Source organism: Brassica napus, chromosome C1 (genome assembly GCF_020379485.1).
Source record: "Brassica napus cultivar Da-Ae chromosome C1, Da-Ae, whole genome shotgun sequence".
Lineage (NCBI taxonomy): Eukaryota > Viridiplantae > Streptophyta > Magnoliopsida > Brassicales > Brassicaceae > Brassica > Brassica napus.
In genome coordinates this window covers 29,621,722-29,642,560 of record NC_063444.1, presented here as the reverse complement: position 1 = coordinate 29,642,560, position 20,839 = coordinate 29,621,722, and the positions used below count along the sequence as shown (strand labels likewise).

The 20,839-nt window shown below is 37.2% G+C and overlaps 1 protein-coding gene, 1 long non-coding RNA gene and 1 pseudogene across 4 annotated transcripts; 1 reads left to right on the top strand and 2 right to left on the bottom strand.

The window, feature by feature from the left end:
- The first annotated feature begins 1,040 nt into the window (after positions 1 to 1,040).
- On the top strand, positions 1,041 to 4,261 carry LOC106376344 (glycine-rich domain-containing protein 1-like). Of its 3 annotated transcripts, none has more exons than XM_013816402.3 (8): positions 1,045 to 1,394; positions 1,588 to 1,702; positions 1,796 to 2,179; positions 2,267 to 2,545; positions 2,636 to 3,156; positions 3,245 to 3,369; positions 3,460 to 3,611; positions 3,696 to 4,261. In XM_013816402.3, the coding sequence occupies exons 1-8, from the start codon at positions 1,204 to 1,206 to the stop codon at positions 4,185 to 4,187; spliced, it is 2,259 nt and encodes a 752-aa protein (XP_013671856.1). In that variant the 5' UTR covers positions 1,045 to 1,203; the 3' UTR covers positions 4,188 to 4,261. The 3 variants fall into 3 exon arrangements, with proteins under 3 accessions (XP_022565945.1, XP_013671856.1, XP_013671857.1); XM_013816403.3 differs by having other exon boundaries at positions 1,068 to 1,394; positions 1,773 to 2,179; XM_022710224.2 differs by lacking the exon at positions 3,696 to 4,261 and having other exon boundaries at positions 1,041 to 1,394; positions 3,455 to 3,613.
- Positions 4,262 to 13,342: 9,081 nt separating this feature from the next.
- Positions 13,343 to 16,931, bottom strand: LOC106376345 (annotated as a pseudogene).
- A 2,168-nt stretch (positions 16,932 to 19,099) lies between these two features.
- LOC106374721 lies at positions 19,100 to 20,839 on the bottom strand. The gene is made up of 3 exons (XR_007318678.1): positions 19,974 to 20,839; positions 19,748 to 19,871; positions 19,100 to 19,349 (listed from the first exon to the last, which is right to left on the bottom strand). It is a non-coding gene; the product is annotated as an uncharacterized LOC106374721 (long non-coding RNA).

Below are 20,839 nucleotides of genomic sequence, written 5' to 3'. Positions count from 1 at the left end.
GTAGATGATAAATTAAGTTTGCTTAATGGACACTTACTAACAAGCTTAATTAGTTAGTTTACAATTAGGAAGTTTGCTTAGTTAAGAAAAACTACCATAGTAGAAAAAAAATGCTCTATGATGTAACAATAAACTATAAAAGTGTTTTTAGTATAATCTTATCTATTAATTTATGGTCATATTTTTTATCTACCATAAAAAAGTCTATGTTAGACCATTGATTAAAAATTTAACTAAATATCCTAAATTTACTCATATATAATTTTTTCCTAACAGAAACAAATAAAAAATATACATCTATATATTAATATTCTTCAGAAAAACTAAATATATTTCCATTATGCTATTATTTTTATTATTTATCATATTTAATCTGGACCAAATTATATATATATTTCAGTAATTAATTTTAAAACTGAATCGTATATCCCAATTCTTTTTGAAATTATCATATTAACTTTTTTATAAAACAAAATAAATAATAATTTATTGGTTGTAACATTTTATGTTCGATTTTTGTAGTAAAAATAAAAAAAAACAAACTGAAATATAATATATTAAATAAAATAATATTTTTAAAAGATAATATTAAATAATTTAATTTGGTCACGTACAAATATTTCGAAAATAAAAAAATTTTAACAAAAAATTTACAAAATTTGTAATAACTTATATAAAACTTATGTTTAAAATTAAACTGTTAATATGATGTTGCATTTTACAATTTCAACAAATATTAAAAATTTAAAAATAATATTATATACTTAAAATTGATATTAAATATACATCTTTTAACTTATTTTATAGTTTAAATATTATTTTTAAAATATACATGTATCTCCACGTATATGCGGGGTTTAAATCTAATGTTCTCTTGTATTAAACGAAGTATGACTAGTTGGTAATACCTAGAAAGCATAACTCACCAACTTTTATATTTAACTATGATATTATTTTTATGTATGGTTGTCATCTGCATTTGGTGGTGTGTGCCTCTACATGATTCGTTTTTATTTTTATATATAAAATATAACAAATAATAATTGTTGATCACTCTTGGACTCTACTTTCACGTCTCTTTCTCTCTAGACGCCATTCATTCTCTTGCTCTTCATTCGACAAAAACCTCCAATCCAATGTCTTGTCTTTGGAGTCGATCTTACTCTCTCTGATATATCTCTCTCTCCCTCTCTCTCGGAGCTTATGTCGTTAGGACGATCGGAGTTCGCTGATGGCGTGGCGGCACGGAGCCTAAGCGAGATTTCAGAGCTTGATGCCGTAAGAATCGGAGCTGATATTGTATCGGCGGCGAGACGTCTCATCGTGCTCTTAAGATCCATCGGAGACTGTCAATGGCTTCATCACCCACCAGTCATTTCCGAAGCTATCAGACGGTGAAATACACCCTTTCCCTTTCTCCTGATATTTTTGATCTGATGGTCAAGATTCATTTCTTTATTCTTACTATTTATAGTATATCTCAAGAAAACAAGTTTTGCTTCCGACCAGAATATACTCTGGTCCCCAGAAGTAGTGTTGAGATTGGTATCGGCATTAACTGTTGTTGTTGTTGTTGTGTTCTTGAAGGTACGATGAGCTGTGGATGCCGTTGATTTCTGATCTAACGGTTGGTTCTAAGCCTCCGATAATTCTACCTCCTCTTGATGTTGAATGGGTTTGGTTTTGTCATTCCTTGAATCCAGTAAGCTCTGTTTCCTTTCTTTTTTTTACCATTCCAAAACCCAAGTTTCTATATTTATCCGAAACTCTAGTTTTTTTGTTCCATCCTTCTCAGGTAAGTTACAGAGACTACTGTCAAAAGAGATTCTCAAAACTTATAGGAAAACCCGCGATTTACGATGAAGAGAACGAGGATTATGCGGTTTCACAGTGCGAAAAAATCTGGATTAGGAGATACCCAGATGAGAGTTTTGAAAACAGAGTTGATGCCGACTCTCCTGAGATTGCTTCATCAGCTAATGAAGATATCAAAACTGAAGTAGAGAAACAGAGGTTTCTCTGGGAGAAGTTTTCAGCACCTTACATGTCTGAAACCGTTTACTTGATCGCTGCTAGGTTACGGTACAAAGGTTTCTTGCTGATTCTACACAAGTTCAAAGACGAGATTTCTCGTCTTGTTCCAGCTTCAGATATACTACTCATGTGGCTCACTCACCAGGTCCGTTTTGTATTCCCAGTTTCTTGGTTTCAAATCGTTCTGTTTTTGGTAAGTTGTAAAGGGAGGAATGGAATGGTGAATTTACAGAGCTACCCGACGATATATACAGAAGATGTTGGTGAAATGTTGGAAGAGATGATGAGGAAAGTGGTTCGAAATGGAGAGGCAGTTGAGAAGAGTGAAGTGGAAACAACAAAAAAACTTTGGAATAGATATTTTAATCAACCATATGTAAAAGCAGGCGGCGAATTGACTGTAATAGCGAACGAGTCTCCTCAAAGAAACAACACAATGTTTTATTGGCCTGTTTCTGATATAGATGTTAACACCGCGTATAAGTCCATCCGACCAAGATTTGTCCTAGAAGTAAGTTAATGGGGGCGTACCTCCTAAGTAAGAGATTCTGTAATACAAAATTATCCGTGATTATTCTGTTTTTTTTTTTTTTTTTTGCAGTTATGTATATTTATAAGGCTGAATCCAAAGGCAGAGCAGAATGAGTCGAGTTTTCTTCGTCTGAGAGTTGCTAGATGTCATCGGAAGCTTCAACTTGATAAGAAACTAACTGATCTTTCCCGCGATGGTTCGTGGCAAAAGGGGTGGCATATATACTGCGAGTTTGGAACACAAGGAGTAGTTTTGGAATCTCATTGTGACCGTATTCGTCGTGGGATTTGCTTCAGAAAGAGAAAACCGGAAGAGATGATAGCCTTTCTGTGGAATGATCTGCTAAGAGCGCATTCTCTAGCGTCGGGTAGGTTTCTAGGGAAGCAAGTGAGTGTGTTCGCTTCGGTTACTCCTCCAGTTCAAGCGCCGTATTTGCTGAGATTTGTACCGGATAGAGTTACGGATGATTCAGGTGCTATGATATCTGATTCAATTCAAAGAACAAACAACTTCAGGCCTCAAGAAGGAAGATGGCTTACTCGAACCGTTCTTGATCATGCTGGGCGTGAATGTTTTGTCATCCGTATCCGGTAATAAACTATGGTTGTTTTGCTTCTTTCTTCTTCGTGGAACAACGCGCTCTTTTTGTTTCTAATTAATAATAATGTTTTGGTTTAGAGTCGGGAAGGGAGTGTTTAAACGCGTTGGTGAAGTTCCATCCCCGGTGAAATCAGAGGAGAGGATAACAGAGATACGAGTAGGTTCCTGGTCGTATGTCGAGGGTTCAATCGGGAAAGCTCCAGGTACGTTGGGTAACATGTCATAAAAAGGAGAAGCTCTGTGTGAAACAATCGCAGCCTATTGGTTATTGTGTGTTTATTGGTCTAGTACAGTGAAGGTGGTAGGAACCGTGACGCCTAAAGAACCGGTTGAGGATTGGGATGCGGCCTGGGAGTTTTCATCTGGAGACGAATTGTTCATCCGGTGGGACTCGTCAGGGTCTATATCAGAACTCGGTTTACGTTCAAGTAAACCTGGTTCGCTGGTATGAATTTCAAGATTCTTTTTTTTGTTTTGGCTGTTTTAAAACTGGTTATGACATATATATGGTGGTGGGTTTTTTTTACAGGTTAGGCTACTAACTGGACGGCGAATGCAGTATAAAGGAGACAGTGAAGAAGACGACCAAGGTTTTGTAACAATTGTTAGATCAACAGAAGAAAACCCGACAGAAAAAGCAACAGCTTTAATCGATTGGAAGCATCAGGCAGTTGAATTTTTGCCCGACGAAGATGCGGTTTTGGTCTTGCTATTGTCGGTATCAATTCTAAGAAGCGTGACTCAGAAAAGAAGAGAAGACGTTGGTAAATTGCTGGTACGGAAAAGGATAACCGAAGCAACTGGTAAACGGGATTGGGGATCGGTTATCGTCGATGCTTCATCATCAAATGTATCTTCTTCTTCTAGTCCATATTTAGAGCCGTGGTATCGAAACTCTGGTAAGGTTATGGCGATGGAGGAGAAAGCACAAGTGGCAAGATATCCATATCCAGTAATGAGCTATTCTAATGTTGATGGTGGCGATAGTTTGTACAAACATGTAATATTCGGGCGACTTTAAAGAAAATTGCATGTTTTTATTTAGTCAGACGGATTGGTATAACCAAAACTTATACGATGCTTTTCCCAACTCTATCCCATTTGTCATCTTGTTTTTACTTCAAAAAAAATACAATTAGACTGGAGATAAACGGTTATCATTTTAGGAGTTGCTTAGGAGAATGGGACATAGCAAGTTTTAACTGGCAAACGGGTCACCTACTAGGAGAGAGAAACAATATGTCACATTTTAAACCTTTTGACTCTATAATTTACAAAGCGTAGACAAGATTTTGACAAGTTATTGACCTTAAAGTTTATATGAGTACTCTTGTTGGTTTGGAACCTTGGCTCTCGGATCGAAGATTGCTGTGACGGCATCTACTTTCTTGTTTCTTTTGTCTTTGTGACTTTGGGAGATTTCAAGACGTCGAAGTGGTCTTGGCTTTCTTGTTTTTTCTTGCGAAGAGGTGTCTTGTCCTGAGTCTGTAAGTGGCTTTGGTTAGATCGATGTGTCTGCGTGTAAGACAGGAGGCCCTCTTTGTCTGGTTTTCAGCCGTTTTTTTATCTTTATATTTCTCCACTTGTCTCATCTTTCCTCGGCTTTCTACAGTGGTTGTGGTGGTGTTGGCTGTTGTGCTAGGCTCTCCTTCGCTATTGCTTTGTTGGCTGCTGCACTAGCCTCTTCGAATAAACTGTCATTGCATTTTGGCATGTTCTCATTTCAAATCATAAGTGAGTTTTCATCATGTTTTAGGCCTTTACCCGTTTTACGATTTAAACATTTTTACGATTTATACGATGTTGGTTTTTTATACGATGTTGGGATTTTTTATTCCTTCGATCCTATGAAATGATGGAAATCCATCAGTTAGTCAAGAAGACAGTAGTGTTAAGTCAAGACGTATACAAAAATATATATAAAATATAGTATTGTGGGCTGAATGATTCATTAGATAACGTTAAGTATAATATTTATAGTGATCACATGATTAACCTAGCTCTTACATATTGACTAATATACCCTAACTATACATATGCTCTTACACACCCCTTCAAGATGAAGGGAGTTTTCTCACACCAATCTTCTCCATGAGTTCATTAAATCTTGTTCAAGACAAAGGCTTCGTAAGAGTGTCTGCAAGTTAGTCCTTGGTGGAGACGTGAGAGACACGGAGAGCACCTGTCTGAACGTTATCGCAAACAAAATAAAAATCAAGCGCAAGATGCTTCATCCTGGAGTGAAAGACCGGGTTGGCGCTGAGATACGTTGCCCCTATATTATCACAGTATATGGTTGGAGTGTCTTGAAGTGTAACACCCAAATCAGTAAGAAGAGAGCAAACCCAACGCAGTTCGGCTGCGGTATTGGCCACGGATCGGTACTCAGCTTCTGTGGTGGAGCGAACAACACCATTCTGTTTGCGAGAGGACCAGGCGATCGGAGTCGAGCCCATATAGACGATGTAAGCATTAGTGGAGACGTAGTCATCACTGTCTCAGGCCCAGTCAGCGTCTGAATACGCATGAAGAGTATTAGGAGAGTCACTGCGAATGTAGATACCATGCGAGAGTGTTGCAGAGAGATATCTAAGGATGCGTTTTGCAGCCTTCCAGTGTTCATCGGTTGGAGAATGCATGAACTGGGAGAGACGATTAACACTGTAGGCGATGTCTGGTCGAGTGAAAGCCAAATACTGAAGGTCTCAATCACTTGCATGTACTCTTTTGGACTGTCTAAAGCGTGACCCGAGGTAAGCGTAAGCTTGGGAGACGTAGCCATAGGAGTGGAGACATGATTCGCTTCCTGCATATTTACTTTGGCAAGGAGATCAATGATATACTTCCGTTGCATCAAGTGAAGCCCATTCTGTGTTCGCGTGACCTCGATGCCTAAGAAGTAGGTCAAATCTGTGGGCTTCTGTAGGGAGAAGCGCTGGGAGAGAGCATGGATACACACATTACCAAATGAGAGCTACTTCCGGTAACAATGATGTCGTCTACGTAGACAAGGATTTAAATGATGTTGGAGCCGTCTATGTAGATGAAGACAGAGGTGTCTGTAGTAGAATTCGTGCATCCCATTTGACAAATAAATGTCTTGAGTTCTTGATACCAAGCCTGAGGTGCTTGTTTAAGACCATATAAAGCTTTCCATAGACGACATACATGGTGAGGGCGATATGGATCAACAAAGCCAGGCGGTTGAGTTACATAGACCTCATCTAAGAGTGTGCCCTGGGGGAAAGCATTATTGACGTCTAGCTACTTGAGTTGCCATGAATTCGTGACCGCAAGGTGGAGAACAAGACGTATCGTGAGAGACTTGACAACCGGACTAAAAGTCTCTGGATAATCAATGCCATACTCTTGAGTGTAACCACGAGCAACCCAACGCGATTTGTACCTATCAACAGAACCGTTAGGCAAAAATTTGACAGTATGAATTCATGGTATCAATGACGTGTTGACCACGTGCTGGAGGAACAAGGTCAAACGTATTGTTTTCAAGTTGAGCATCATACTCAGCACTCATTGAGTGTCTCCAGTTTTCATCTCGTATAGCTTGATTCAGAGTGGTGGGGATGGTTGGTTTAAGAGATGAGGTGGTGGTTACAAGGGTAAGCTTTTTAGTGAGTTTAGTTATTTTATTTTTGGCTCTTGTTTGCATGGGATGAAGATTCTGAGGTGTTGGTTCAACAATGGCAGGTTCGGGATTTTGAGAAACAAGGGAAGAAGTGTTTAGGGGCTGTGGTGCAAGTTCAGTTGGTATGGGAGATAAGAGGCTTACCTGCTGAGGACCGCCGAGAAGTACTTGATGATGTAGCCGTTGAATTAATTCCTGCACCAAGTTCATTATTGTCCTCTACTGAAACAGAGTTAGTAGACAACGAAGCTGATGTTTGTTGCAGATGAGGTTCTCCGCTCGGGGGATGCGCTGAGTTGTGTTTTACGAGTGGTGTCGGCTTTAGTGGAACCAGAGTAGGTGGAGAGAAGGATGGTGGTGATGTTTCGGGTGGAGAAGGTTGAGATATCACAGCGTCGGAGTAAGGGAATTTGGTCTCGACAAACTGAACGTGTCGCGAGACATAAAGGCGACCAGTAGGAAGATGGAGACACAAGTACGCACTCTGAGTGAGTGAATACCCCAAGAATATACACGACAGAGAGCGAGATTCGAGCTTGTGTTTGGTGTATGGTCTGAGCCAGGGAAAGCAAAGACACCCGAACACTCGCAATTTGAGATAGTTTGGTGAACGTCCAAAGAGATTTTGATATGGTGAGACCGCATTAGTAACTTGAGAGGGTAGACGGTTGATGAGATATACCGCTGTAGCAAAAGTGTAAGTCCAAAATGTGGTCCGGAGTGACGACTGATGAAGAAGCGATAAGCCAGTCTCCACTATGTGGCGATGTTTACGCTCGGCAATCCCATTGTATTCTGGCGTATGCGGTGGTGAGGTGAAGTGGGAGATGCCGTGTTTCGAAAGAAAGCTATGCAGTGCCACGAACTCGCCACCATTGTCAGAGAATAGGTTTCGTATTTTGGCGGTGAAATGCACCTCGGCCAAGGATTTGAATGCGACAAATGATTCGCGGACTTGCAACTTTTTCTTCAAAGGATAACACCACGTATAGCGAGTGTAGTGGTAGACCAATACCAAGTAGTATTTGTACTGATCAACTAAGGTAATAGAAGAGCTCCAGGCGTCTGTATAAATTTATTGAAGTGGTTGTGTGGAAGTGATAGAGTTTGTATAAAAAGAAAGCTTATGAATCTTATTAATAAAGCAATGAGAACAAGGATTTTGTTTTTTCTGAAGAAGACAAAGGTAATGAAATCTGGGAAACAAGTGTTTGCAAAACAGGTAAAGAAGGGTGGCCCAATCTTGAGTGCCAAGAAGAATAGGTCATTTTTGGTGATGGTGAAGCAAAGAGGGAAATGATGTTTTGGTTTGTGACTGGCCACTCGTACAACTCATCTCTAGTTCTACCTTGGAGTAATCTTTCATCCGTGCTGAGATCCTTCACCTGAAAGTGTGCAGGAAAGAATTCAATGGACACATTATTAGTATTGCACAAACGGTAAACAGAGATAAGGTTTTTATGTAAATTGGGGACATATAAGACATCATTCAAGGTAAAGGAATTTGATGGGGTTTTGAGAGCAGAGCCGTCTGCAATGGTGACCTCTTTTCCTCCAGTATATGGCTGATGCAGCGCCAAGTTGTTCAGATCAGTGGTGAGATGATGCGTAGCCCCACTGTCCAAGATCCAATTGTTTGGATTGTATGGTTGAGTCGCTACAAAATTAGCTCTCGGCTGCCAGAAGTTATGCTGAGGAGAGGAGCTGCGCACAATAGAGTTACTGTATGTTTCCATACTGTAGTTGGGAGCATCGATGTCACTATGGCCATGCACACCGCAAAGCTGACAACGGCCTTGATAGCCACAAGATGGCTGATCGGAGCGCGAGTAAGCATTGTTGTTTTGCTGCCATGGCTGAGTGATGCGGTTGTTGTTGTTGTTACGGTTGCCATTGTAGTTGTTGCGATTGTTGCTTGAGCCAGAGGAGGAATGGTGTGTGACAGCATTGGCAGTGATCGGGATGATCGTCGACGTTTTGCTTTGAAGCTTGGCCACATGATTCAAAAGCTTCTCGTGAAGCTCAGCTATGGTTGGAGTTGAATCACGACTCTCAATTTGATCAACTAGCTGATTGTATTCCTCTGGTAAACCCTCCAGAATATGTTCGATCTGATCTTCTAAATCATATGGCTTGCCAAGTAATGCCACTTGATCGAATAGGGTAGTAAACCCCTGAACGTACGCATCGATGGTCTTAGTGCCTTTCTCCCAATTTTTTATTTGCTCTCGGAGCTGTTTGATGTGTCCTCTGCTTGGCTTCACGTAAGTAGCCGACAGATTTTCCCAGATCTGAGCTGAGGTTTCAGAGGTGGAGAGTATCGGCTGGATCGATACTGTAATGGCGCCGAGTAATGCGTTGTAGATGAGTTTATCTTGACGTTTCCGGATCGCGCCGTGAGAACACCATCGGTGTTGTTTTTCTGGCGGTATAATGACTGAGCGATCAACATATCCCGCAAGGTCATAGCCATTAAGCAAGGTTAGGACTTGTCGCGACCACATCAGAAAGTTTGTAGCCGTAAGCTTCGTAACGTTGGTCATGTTGATGTTGAGAAGGCTTGTTGTTTCGGAAACCATTATGGTTTCGTGTGAGGAAGACAGTGATGTCGACATGAAGATCGAGAGAGATGAAGTTTCGAAGAAGAAAAAGTTTGAAAAGAGAGGATGGCGGCTTAAAATTTCAGATCCCTAGGGATAAGCTCTGATACCATATAGTATTGTGGGTTGAATGATTCATTAGATAACGTTAAGCACAATATTTATAATGATTACATGATTAACCTAGCTCTTACATATTGACTAATATACCCTAACTATACATATGTTCTACATAAAATTCTTCGTTCACTGTTTTGATTTAACTGTTCTCGTATAAGTTTGTTAAACAAAACTCAATTGCAAAAACTGCTGATTAAATTCCAGTAAATTTTATGTAGAAGATACTTTTTTTATTGGTTTATATATTTTGATTGATTTAAAAATCCATATAGTATTTATAAATCCAAGTAAAATATGTAAATCCGGAGGTTTTCCCTCGGATTTGAGTCTTTGTATTTTTAACTAAAAAAATCCAAACAAATCCATTCAAATCCATTATTAAATCAAATATATTAGTAAATCCGTACGATTGAATAACACTTGATTTGATATAGAATTTATGAATCATTAAACCAATAACACATGATTTTAATACAGATTTGAAAATCATAGAACCAATAACACTAGATTTATTTCGGATTTTCAAATCCATTAAAATACAACAACCAATAACCCCTACTTAGTGACGTGAAAATATGTCTTTTCACATTTTCTAACTATAAAAATTTCGATCAATGTCTAAGACTCTAAGTGCTTTTAGAACACAGTTCACAATCTTCTTTAGAATCTAAAATCATAAGCCACTTCTAATCTTTTTCAGATTAAGCGCGCACAATTTATATACAAACAAGAAACAATGTATGCAAGAACCTTCTACCAAAGCTAAGTTTACAAAAGCTACTATTTACCAAAGAATAGTGTTTAGGGTTTAAGAAACCCACAATTCTAAGTTTAACAAAGCTACTTCTAAATTTTTTTAAAAAAATCTACTCTCTATCAAAGAAGTTTTGTTTTTAAATTGTTTTTGCCGTTAATTTCATTACTAGAATTATCAAGTTGCAATAATTATAAAAAGTTTAAAAATCAGGAATCCTTCTTCTTGGCAAAAAAGGATAAACCCTAAGCCGAAACCATATACACAAAACCATAAACCAAACACTAAACGCTTGAACTCTAAACTAAAAACCATAATCTCTAAATCCTAAACCATATACTCAAATTAAACCTTAAGCCAAACACTAAGCCATGCAATCAAAACCCAAAGTCAAACACTAAACACTAAATCCTAGACCCTAAACCATTATGCCCAAAAACCATTGATGTATGAACAAACCGTAAATGAATACCCAAAACTCTAAATCATAAATTAACTTAGTTTATACATTAAACAATACTAATGTGTAAACAAACCATAAATCAACTTTATATATGCATTAAACAATATCCAATACCCTAAACTATATACTCAAAATCCTAAACAAAAAAATAAATCCTAAACTCTGAAAACGAAAGCTTAAACTATAAACTCAAAACTTAAACCAAACATTAAATTTAAACTCAAAATCACGTACTCAAACACTATACGTTTTCATGTCACGCAGTTTCTCATTATATAATATGTCTCCATGTCACATAGTTTTTACTTATAATCATACCTAAATCCAAAAGCTTAAACCTTAACTCAAAACCCTAAACTCAAAACTTTTAACTGATTATAGATTTACTATTCATTTCTGTTCTCTGAGAAAAAGCTTCCCATTTCTCAACGAAACTATCGCCTTCAAGCATTCTCATAACTTTTTTTTTTTTTTTGTAAGCTAGCATTCTCATAACTTCAGACATCTTTGGGTAATGTATGGGAAGGTATTGTGTACAGAGCAAAGCAACTTTAACTATACATAAACTTGTAAAAAGTGGCGCAGCGTATACAAAAATAATCTCTAAACATTTTCGGCTTGGCTATATATGGACAAACCGTTTTTGTTATGTTTATGAGGTTTTAGTTGTTGATGTTGCTATGAAAAATTTCGACCCCAATATAAAATCTCAAAGAATTATTAAAAAATGTTAATATGCTTTGGAGCCCTTCACAAAGGATATAAAATGGTCCGGGCATTTGATAGACGACTTTGTGAGTGTTATCACCACAAGATACGACTAAAACAAGAGTGGTAAAACAAACATTGTTGTCTATCCCAAACATGAAATGATAAGAGAATACGTAGTCGGCTTTGTCGTTTTAGAATTTCAGCCCATCATTTCAGCCGCATTGTGGTGAAGCCGTTTTCCATCCTACTGGTTCAACCTTCCAAGTTAGTAATCTAAAGGTAGAAAAAAAAGAAAAAACCACTCTTGTCGCTTTCGCTTACATAATAAATAATCCTTCCACATATATATAACGACCGTGACGCAATCATCAAATGCCTTCTTGCTAAGATGTTACATTTCTGGTTGCCATCAGATTGGAAACTGCTCCTAGACCCAAATAAAGTCTCAGAAACATCATCACAGAATGGGCCTGTTTGTTTCTCCATCTGGATGAGCCATCTGGATGAAGATGAGAGTTTTGTTTGTTTAGGCACTAAAAATACAACTCATACGGATGGATCATCCGGATGACTTTTGGAAATTTAGGTTTAATTTTAAAGTCCATTCAGCTGAACCAATTTGGATCATTTGAATGGAGATGGTTCATTCAAAATGGTATAATGTCTATTATACCCCTAATGTAATTCACAAATTACAAACCTAAACATAATATCATTTTTGTCACAAACGAAAACTGACAAAACTATAAAAACACTTTTTCTCGTGCTAAAAACTACTTTTTCACGCCAAAACCCCAAAACGCATTTTCCCGCTAAAATTGCAAAAAAATGTTTTCCCGTCAAAATTGCAAAAACGTGTTTTTCCGCAAAAACCGAAAACATGTTTTCATGCAAAAATCACAAAAAAAATGTTTTCACGCCAACACCCCAAAATACATTTTTCCGTCAAAACACAAAAAAACACGTTTTCCCGCTAAAGTCGCAAACCGTGTTTTCCCGCCAAAATTGCAAAAAACGTGTTTTCCCGCCAAAACCAAAAAATGTGTTTTTCCGCCAAAACCAAAAACGTGTTTTCTTGCCAAAACCGAAAATTTGTATTTTCCCGCCAAAACCGAAAAATCTCGTTTTCCCGCGAAAACTGTAAAAATGTGTTCCCGCCAAAAATGTGTTTTCCCGCCAAAATCGCAAAACGCGCCCGCCAAAACCGCAAAACACGTTTTCCCACCAAAACCGCAAAAACGCGTTTTCCCGCCAAAACCGCAAAAACACGTTTTCCCGCCAAAACCGTAAAAACGCGTTTTCACGCCAAAACAGCAAAAACGCGTTTTCCCGCCAAAACCGCAAAAACGCGTTTTCCCGCCAAAACCGCAAAAACGTGTTTTCCCGCCAAAACCGCAAAAACGCGGTTTCCCGCCAAAACCGCAAAAGCATGTTTTCCCGCCAAAATCGGAAAAATGTGTTTTCCTCCAAAAACGCAAAAAATGTGTTTTCCCGCCAAAAACGTGTTTTCCCGACAAAACCGCAAAAACGTGTTTTCCCGCCAAAATCGCAAAAATGCGTTTTCCTGCCAAAATCGCAAAAACGTGGTTCCCTCCATAACCGCAAAAACGTGTTTCCTCGCCAAAAACATGTTTTCCCGCCAAAACCGCAAAAACTTGTTTTCTCGCCAAAACCAAAAATTTGTATTTTCCCGCCAAAATCGAAAAATATCGTTTTCCCGCCAGAACCGAAAAAATCTTGTTTTCCACCAAAACATAAAAAAATGTGTTTTCTCGCTAAAACCGAAAAAACTTGTTTTCCCGCCCAAACCGCAAAAAGAAAACTCGTTAATTTTGAAATAATTCTAATGTAAATATATTAAACTAAATAATTAAATGTAATATAGTTAAAATTAATATTAAACATATGATTAAATCAACACAAGGATATTTTGGTAATTTCTTTACTAAACTCATTTGAATGGAAATGAAAATAATGAAACAAACATAAGATCCATTTAGATGATTCATCTAGATGAGCTATGTGGATGGACAAACAAACAATCACAAAAATCTGAATGGATCATTTGAATAGATCATACAAATGAATCATTTGGATGGAGATGGCAAATGGTAAAACAAACAGCCCCAATGTATGTTGAAAGCAATATTGAAACCTTTTGTTTAGCAATTTGAGGTCATATGATTGGTAATTTATGGTATAATTGGTGCTAGGTTGGGAGCAGAGCCGGGTCTGGAGGATTTAATGAGAAGTTGGACAATGAAGTGAAACGGCCGCAACAGATTAGCTGCCAGGAAACAAATCGGCCTTGAATGTACATTGTTGCGACTTTACTACAACACTCAGGAGAATTGTAACTAACATGTGTATGCTTTTTATGTGAATCATTCATCCCACTGGATAATACACATGATATACCCGAGAAATGAAATATATGGAGCTTTCTTCTTCTATACACATTTCTTCAGATCAAGTAAACGCCCAAAAAAAAAGAGACTCATACTAGAGTTTTAAACACTTGTTCAACGACGCTTAAAAGGAAATTTTAAAAGAACTGGAGGACGTTTAGGGGAGTCGGTTGTCACCTTGTTCGAATCCTCTGTTTGCTCTACAGGCTTACTCACGTTTGTTGCTTTATCCGCAAGAAAGCTCCGTTCAAAATCCTCTGGTTTACTTGATGTGGTTTCCTCTACAACAAAACCATTGTCTGACTCACTTTGAGTTGCTTTGGCTGAGTGCTTGATCCTTGTAGACCTTTCGCGTTTTATCGGTTTAGATGTACTTTTCAAGCTCTTTGCTGTATAAAATCCCGATTCAAGAGCTTCAAGAGCACGAGTCGTCAACGGCCTCTTTCTTGTGCTTTGCCTTCTTGGAATATATGTGTTTGTCTGTTGGTTCAGCTCTTCCTCTTCTTCTTGTTTTATTGATGCAGTTTGATGAGTGGAAAGACAAGTCCTCTTGTTTGAGCCTGGCATGGAAGGAAGCTGAATAGGTTTTCTCGTGCTGTTGAGAAGCTTCCAGATCATTTGAAGAGCTTTTTTTGTCCCAACACAACCGATTTGAGTTCTCTTGTTGTTGTTTCTCCAGTGAACATAACCCATTTGGTTCAGTTTCTTCTGATTTCTCAGTCTTGATGTTCATCAACTCAACCGATAACTTCGAACTTTGACCAAAACGTTCTATATCTTTCCTTACACATGTACTGAGCCGCCTTCGCTTAGTCAAAGGAAAAGATTCGGATGATTTTCGGACAGACCTCTTCTTTGACCCAACATTCTCCAAAGTCTCACCAGACAGCTTAGGATACTCCCAAGTCACACCTGTACTGTTACCTGATTGGTTCTCATTATCGGGCAAATGTCTCCGTCTCCTTATCCCTGATGACTGCCCACTTGTATCCACAATCATGAACCTCACCGGCTCTTCCACCAGTTTCTTCATTCCCTTCTTTTCCCATTTACATTCACCAGAAAACTTGGCTTGCTCCAACGGCATCATTTGGGATCTTTCCACAGAAGGGCTGTTATCAGGATTCTTCAACTCTCGAAATGCGCACAACTTGCCTCCTGAAGCCAAACTAGTAGTGTCCATAACAGTGAACTTCATATGATTAGAGCAAGCGTCTGGAGACCTGAGGTAACGGTGCTTAGTGTGTTGGTAATTAGTCTCTTCACTGGAAGGTCTGATGTCTGCTGTCTCAAATTCAAGAAGCTCAGGCTCGGCAACAACTTTTTTGAGAATTTCAGCGATGGAATCAAAGTAATGAGTCTGTTTAACGAGTTTCCGTCTAGAGAACGTTTCTACCCCAGGGATGAGGAAGACGATGTTGTCTTTAGATTTGGTGTCCTTTGGCTGCTCAGAATGCCACCCTCTGGCTAGCAAACGCGGCCACACAGCGTCCCAAAAGATATCATTGCAACGGGCTTTGGTTAGACGGGAACCGCCATCAAGTTTTTCTATTATTTCCTCAGATGTGAGTGAAGTGTATGCACCTAAACCAGCAGAGGAGACTGTGAACCACTGTTTCGATTTCACTGGTTCCGTTGTTAGGACTGTTAAATGTTTGTCTTTACCGATCGCTACGGCTTCTACAAGAGACTGGAGACCTACTAGTTCTTTCACTCCAATAATGTATCTCTCCAGAGATATATTCCCTTCAGCAAATGACTTTGAAACCTGTTTAATGGTGTTAACCTTTGTTAAAAAAACATATTCACACATTTTCAATGTAAAAAAAGAAAAAAAAAGAGAGACGCACATTCACAAGCTTCTTTTTCTGAGATTCATCTGTGATGCTGGGAATCAAACGGGACAACAGGTGTTGTAGCCTCCAACCTGAATAGAGCTTCTTGCCTTGTATACATTTCCTGCTTTGCTTCTTGAGTGAGTTAGACCAAATCTTGTGTTTAGCAGATTTGTAGAACCTTCCGTAGTAAAACGAAAGTATATCTCCTGTTTCTTTGCTCTCTAACAGCTTCTTCACCTGAGTGAAGTTCTTCCCGAATGTATATAAACCAAGAACAAAGCCATCTACTTCCAGATCATCCCAAGAACTCGATGGTGTCTCCGGCACAGCTTCAAGAGTCATCCTCCGCTGCTTTGTTCCCGTGTTCCTGCGGCTTCGTTTATTTTTCAGAGATTTGAGAGACTCGCTCATGTCGACATGGTCATCTCCAAGCCCTTGTCTATCTTTAAATTTGGTGTCTATCCACGTTACTTGGAGAGGTAGTCCAACCACAAAGGAACCAGAGCCAAGATCATCTGAAGCTAGAGGGGGGTTCTCTGGATCAGAGATCATAGGAGGTATCTCAGCCTGATATTCATCCCCAACACGTATATCAACTTTGGGATCACCACAGGCAAATTCTTCCTCACAAGAACCACCTTCCATAGGATTGTTTTCTTCAACCATCATAAGAACTGTCTGCACAAACACCTTCAAGAACATACCAAAGGCTAAGGCAAAAAGTTTCCGGTAATATCATATAAAATAGATAACGCAAAAATTACATTAAACACCAAACACTTGAAGATATAAAATCACTGAAATCAAACCCATGTCTGGAGACTCAGTCAAAAGAGAAATTGCAATCTATTTGTGAGAAAATCAAAGATAAAGTGCGATACGTTTTAACCTCAACTATTTCAGAGCGGAGCATCAAAAGATCCAAGAAACGCCGCATCAAAAGCGTGAAAAGAGAGACCCAGAATCAAGAACATTATATATAGGGAACCCAAACATCAACAAGGACAATGATCCTATAAACCCATGTAAAGAGATAAAGACGAAACAATAAGAGTCGTAGTCAACCACTGGAATAGAAGATAAAGCTGAGATCTTTTGTCGCATAAAGACAACGTGAAAACACGAATTCTACAAAAGATGGATACTCCATGTAATAAAGGAGGGCATTTACCACTAACGTTTTGCAAAACCCACGAGAACACAGAACGTGAATTACCTAAAACCGGCATTAAGAGAAGGAGCAAGAGAGAGAGAGATTTGGTAACCTGAAAAGGCTTTCAAGAAAGACAAGAGATGTTTCAGCTTTGCATTGCAGTGTGATTTCTCAAGCACCGAAGAGAAAAAGACAGAGAGAGATCACTTGGCCGCTGTTTCTAACACAAGTCTTCGCGAGAGAACCAACTAACGAACTTCCAATTTATCGAGCAATTTTTTTTTACTTTTTTTGCTTTTTAGTGATTTTTATATTATACAAGATATGAGTCCGTTGTTATGTAATGCTTTAATTTAATAAAAATTATAAAATAATAAATCATTTAATTTAATAAAAACTATAAAATAATAAATCATTTTATTATAGTTTTATGATTTTTTTTTTTTTTTGCGTATGTTGTTTGAGATTTATTTTATAATTAAAACTCATTTTTACACATAGTACGCAGTGGATTCCTTCGTTAATCCGGAATCCCGAACTTGGAATTTACAGGCAATCAGGGCTTTAGTGGATCATCATGATGTAAAAATTATTGAAAGTATTTCATTAAGTAGAAATCCGATGGAGGATAGGAATGAATGACATTTTACTAACAATGAGAAATACTCGGTCCAATCAGGTTATCATGTGGAACGGGTCAATCCTCGCAAGGAAAAACCACCAGAATTTTATGGTCCCACAGTGGATACACTAAAAGCTTTCTGCTGGAAAATGCGGTGCCCCCGAAGATAAAGCATTTCTTATGGCAACTTCTTTCAAGATGTATTGCAGTAATGAAAAATCTAAAATCAAGAGGGATACAAGGGGATATATGTTGTGCTCGATGTGGAGATCCGGAGGAATCAATAAACCATGTATTTTTTAATGTCTTCCAGCACGTCAAGTGTGGGCATTATCTAAGATACCATTGCATCCCAATATTTTTCCTATCATTTTTTTTCCGCTAATATGGATCATCTTTTTTGGAGAGTCAATCCAAAGATGAATGATCACCAATTTACATGGATATTATGGTATATATGGAAAGGCCGGAATAACAAAGTTTTTAGTAATCTGGATATTGATCCGAGAGAAACACTTAAAATAGCAGAATTGGAGTCATCACTTTGGACTGAGGCACATATAGTAAATGACCCAACGAGGGGGGCATCAGGTACAGACCAGTCCCACACTAGCGACGCCAGGACGATGGCGCTTCATAGATGGATCATGGAAAGATAAAGATTTATTTTCAGGGCAAGGTTGGTATAGCACTTTGCCGGGTTTTGATGGTTTATTAGGGGCGAGGAATGTAAGGGCATGTCTCTCACCCCTTCATTCGGAAGTGGAGACATTAATTTGGGCAATAGAATGTATGAAGAATTTAAGACAGTTTCAAGTAACGTTTGCAACGGATTGTTCTCAATTGGTGAAGATGGTTTCGGAACTAGAAGAATGACCAGCATTTGAAAGTTATCTGGAAGATATCTTATATATTAAAACAGAAGTCACAACCTTGATTCATGTGTGATTTTTTTTAAAAATGGACCTAATGGACATATTCCTAGAAAGTCAAGTTACATTTAATCTATAATCTTATCATTTAAATTTTGGGTCTACCATAAATTTTTATTGGGCTATTAATAATTGGATTTAAACAATAGATAATTCATTGGATTTATAGATAGTATAAATTAAATAGATATAATTTAATGTTGTAATACTATACCTCCATATGTTAAATATTTAAATATTTGTTGATGTTAACTTTTAAAATTATAATGATTTTTTTTAATTAACAAAAATCATATTATCTAACAATGATTAATCTTTACTACCTTAAACCAATGAAAACAAATTTTAAACTATATAGTTTATTTTTAAAATTAAACAAAAACTAAATGTTTAATTATTTACTCGATAACATAAATCTATGAAGAAAAGTTATTTTTTTTAAAACTTTCTAAATTTCTGAAATGTTACAATATCTTTGAATATGACAATAAAACAATATTTGACCAATTTTTATATATATAGTTACGATTTTAATAATGAAATAATAATCCGAAAATATATATATAGAAAAAGATACAAATACATGTGAAAGTTTGAAACAATCTATTCAATGAAAAAATATATCGTAAACTTATTATGTTTTAAAAATTTATAGACACATATATATTATAATATATACCAATTTAGAATTGAAAACAAAATATTTATATAAAAATAAATAAAAACAAAAACCTGCGCGGTTGCGCGGATCGAGATCTAATTAAGCTCTTAAAAAGAAGTTTCCTCAACTCAGACATCATTCATGTACCCCGGACGGAGAACCTACGGGCGGATAGCTTAGGACGCAGTGCTAGGAAACAACCGTCCTTCGTCGTTCACATGGATGCGGAGTTACCGATTTGGTTTACAGAGTCAACATGAGTTTGTAAATGTTTGCTGTCAAAAAAAAAAAACACATAAGTTTAAGTTAATATTTGTATTTATAGTCATGGTACATAGATGAATTGTTATAAACTTTGTACCTAGGATTAGATAAAACACTATATCTAAACGTTTAAACTGAACACAACCCGAAATAAGAAAATGAATGAAAAGTAAAAAAAAATGAAACTCAAATACACGAATCGAGTCAATGACAACATTATACATGTTTTTATGTATTAATTTAATGTTTTATTAAATAATTCTTTAAAATTTTATTTTGTTAGGATTTTTTTAAAAAGGAAAACATTATATTTTATAAATCTTCTTTTTATTTTTAATTTTAAAAAATAATATTAAATACTCTTTTAGAATTTTGTTTAAGATTTAGAAAAAGAAAATTAGTGTCATACCTTGTTCTAAAACTCAGCCGAGTTGCTGATTACTCGTCCAATTAAACGTACATCGGAAGGTCACCGTGGCGAAATGGAGGTGATCGGTATGTCTAGGCGCTGAGCCGTATAGTGAACGCGTTAGCTGGAGAAATAGAGAAATCGCCGCGTAATTTTGTAAAAACGATTTGTCCAAATCTGATAAGTATGAAAATATCAAAGTTTTTAGGAAGAAATCAGATTATACCTTATAGATATTCTATACTAAGTTGAATCCGACAAGAATAGCTTCTTAAAATGGTGAAATCGTGGAAAACTTGAAGGCGGCTGCGTGTTAGATCTGGAAAATCGCAGAAGAAAGTTGAAGACGAGGGTGAATTGGTAATTTTACTTTCATTAAACCTAAAAATAATAAAATGCCAAAAGGGCAGTTGCCGCATAATTTTGTAAAAACGATTTGTCCAAATCTGATAAGTATGAAAATATCAAAGTTTTTAGGAAGAAATCAGATTATACCTTATAGATATTCTATACTAAGTTGAATCCGACAAGAATAGCTTCTTAAAATGGTGAAATCGTGGAAAACTTGAAGGCGGCTGCGTGTTAGATCTGGAAAATCGCAGAAGAAAGTTGAAGACGAGGGTGAATTGGTAATTTTACTTTCATTAAACCTAAAAATAATAAAATGCCAAAAGGGCAGTTGCCGCAATTTGAACCTGTCACATGCAGGAGCTACACGGAAGACACAAACCACCAGACGAGGCTAAACCAATTGTTATTAAATGCAAATTTACTTTATATATACGCGTTTACTTTGAATTTTAGTATCAAATTATCAAATATCTTTCATAAACATGTATTATACACAAAAATTGTATTATATTTATTTAAAATTTGATATTATACATACTAAAATATAAAAAATTCCGCTCCGAGTATAACTCCATTTTTTCGCTTTTTCAAAAAATCGCTAGGCCCGTGTGTGCTACACGCGTATCACCTAGCGAGTTTCCGAACAAGGGTGTCATATAACCTATTACAATTATCTTCTCTGTAGAATTTTGAGAAAAAAATATCTATCAAATAATTCCTTTTAGTTATTAATAAAGAAAA

Excerpts from the sequence above, each read along its gene's own strand:
- LOC106376344 (XM_013816402.3), top strand. The coding sequence starts at position 1,204 with ATGTCGTTAGGACGATCGGAGTTCGCTGATGGCGTGGCGGCACGGAGC. Across the intron at positions 2,180-2,266 it reads TCATGTGGCTCACTCACCAG|AGCTACCCGACGATATATAC; the intron begins GTCCGTTTTGTA and ends GTGAATTTACAG. Across the intron at positions 3,612-3,695 it reads CAAGTAAACCTGGTTCGCTG|GTTAGGCTACTAACTGGACG; the intron begins GTATGAATTTCA and ends TTTTTTTTACAG.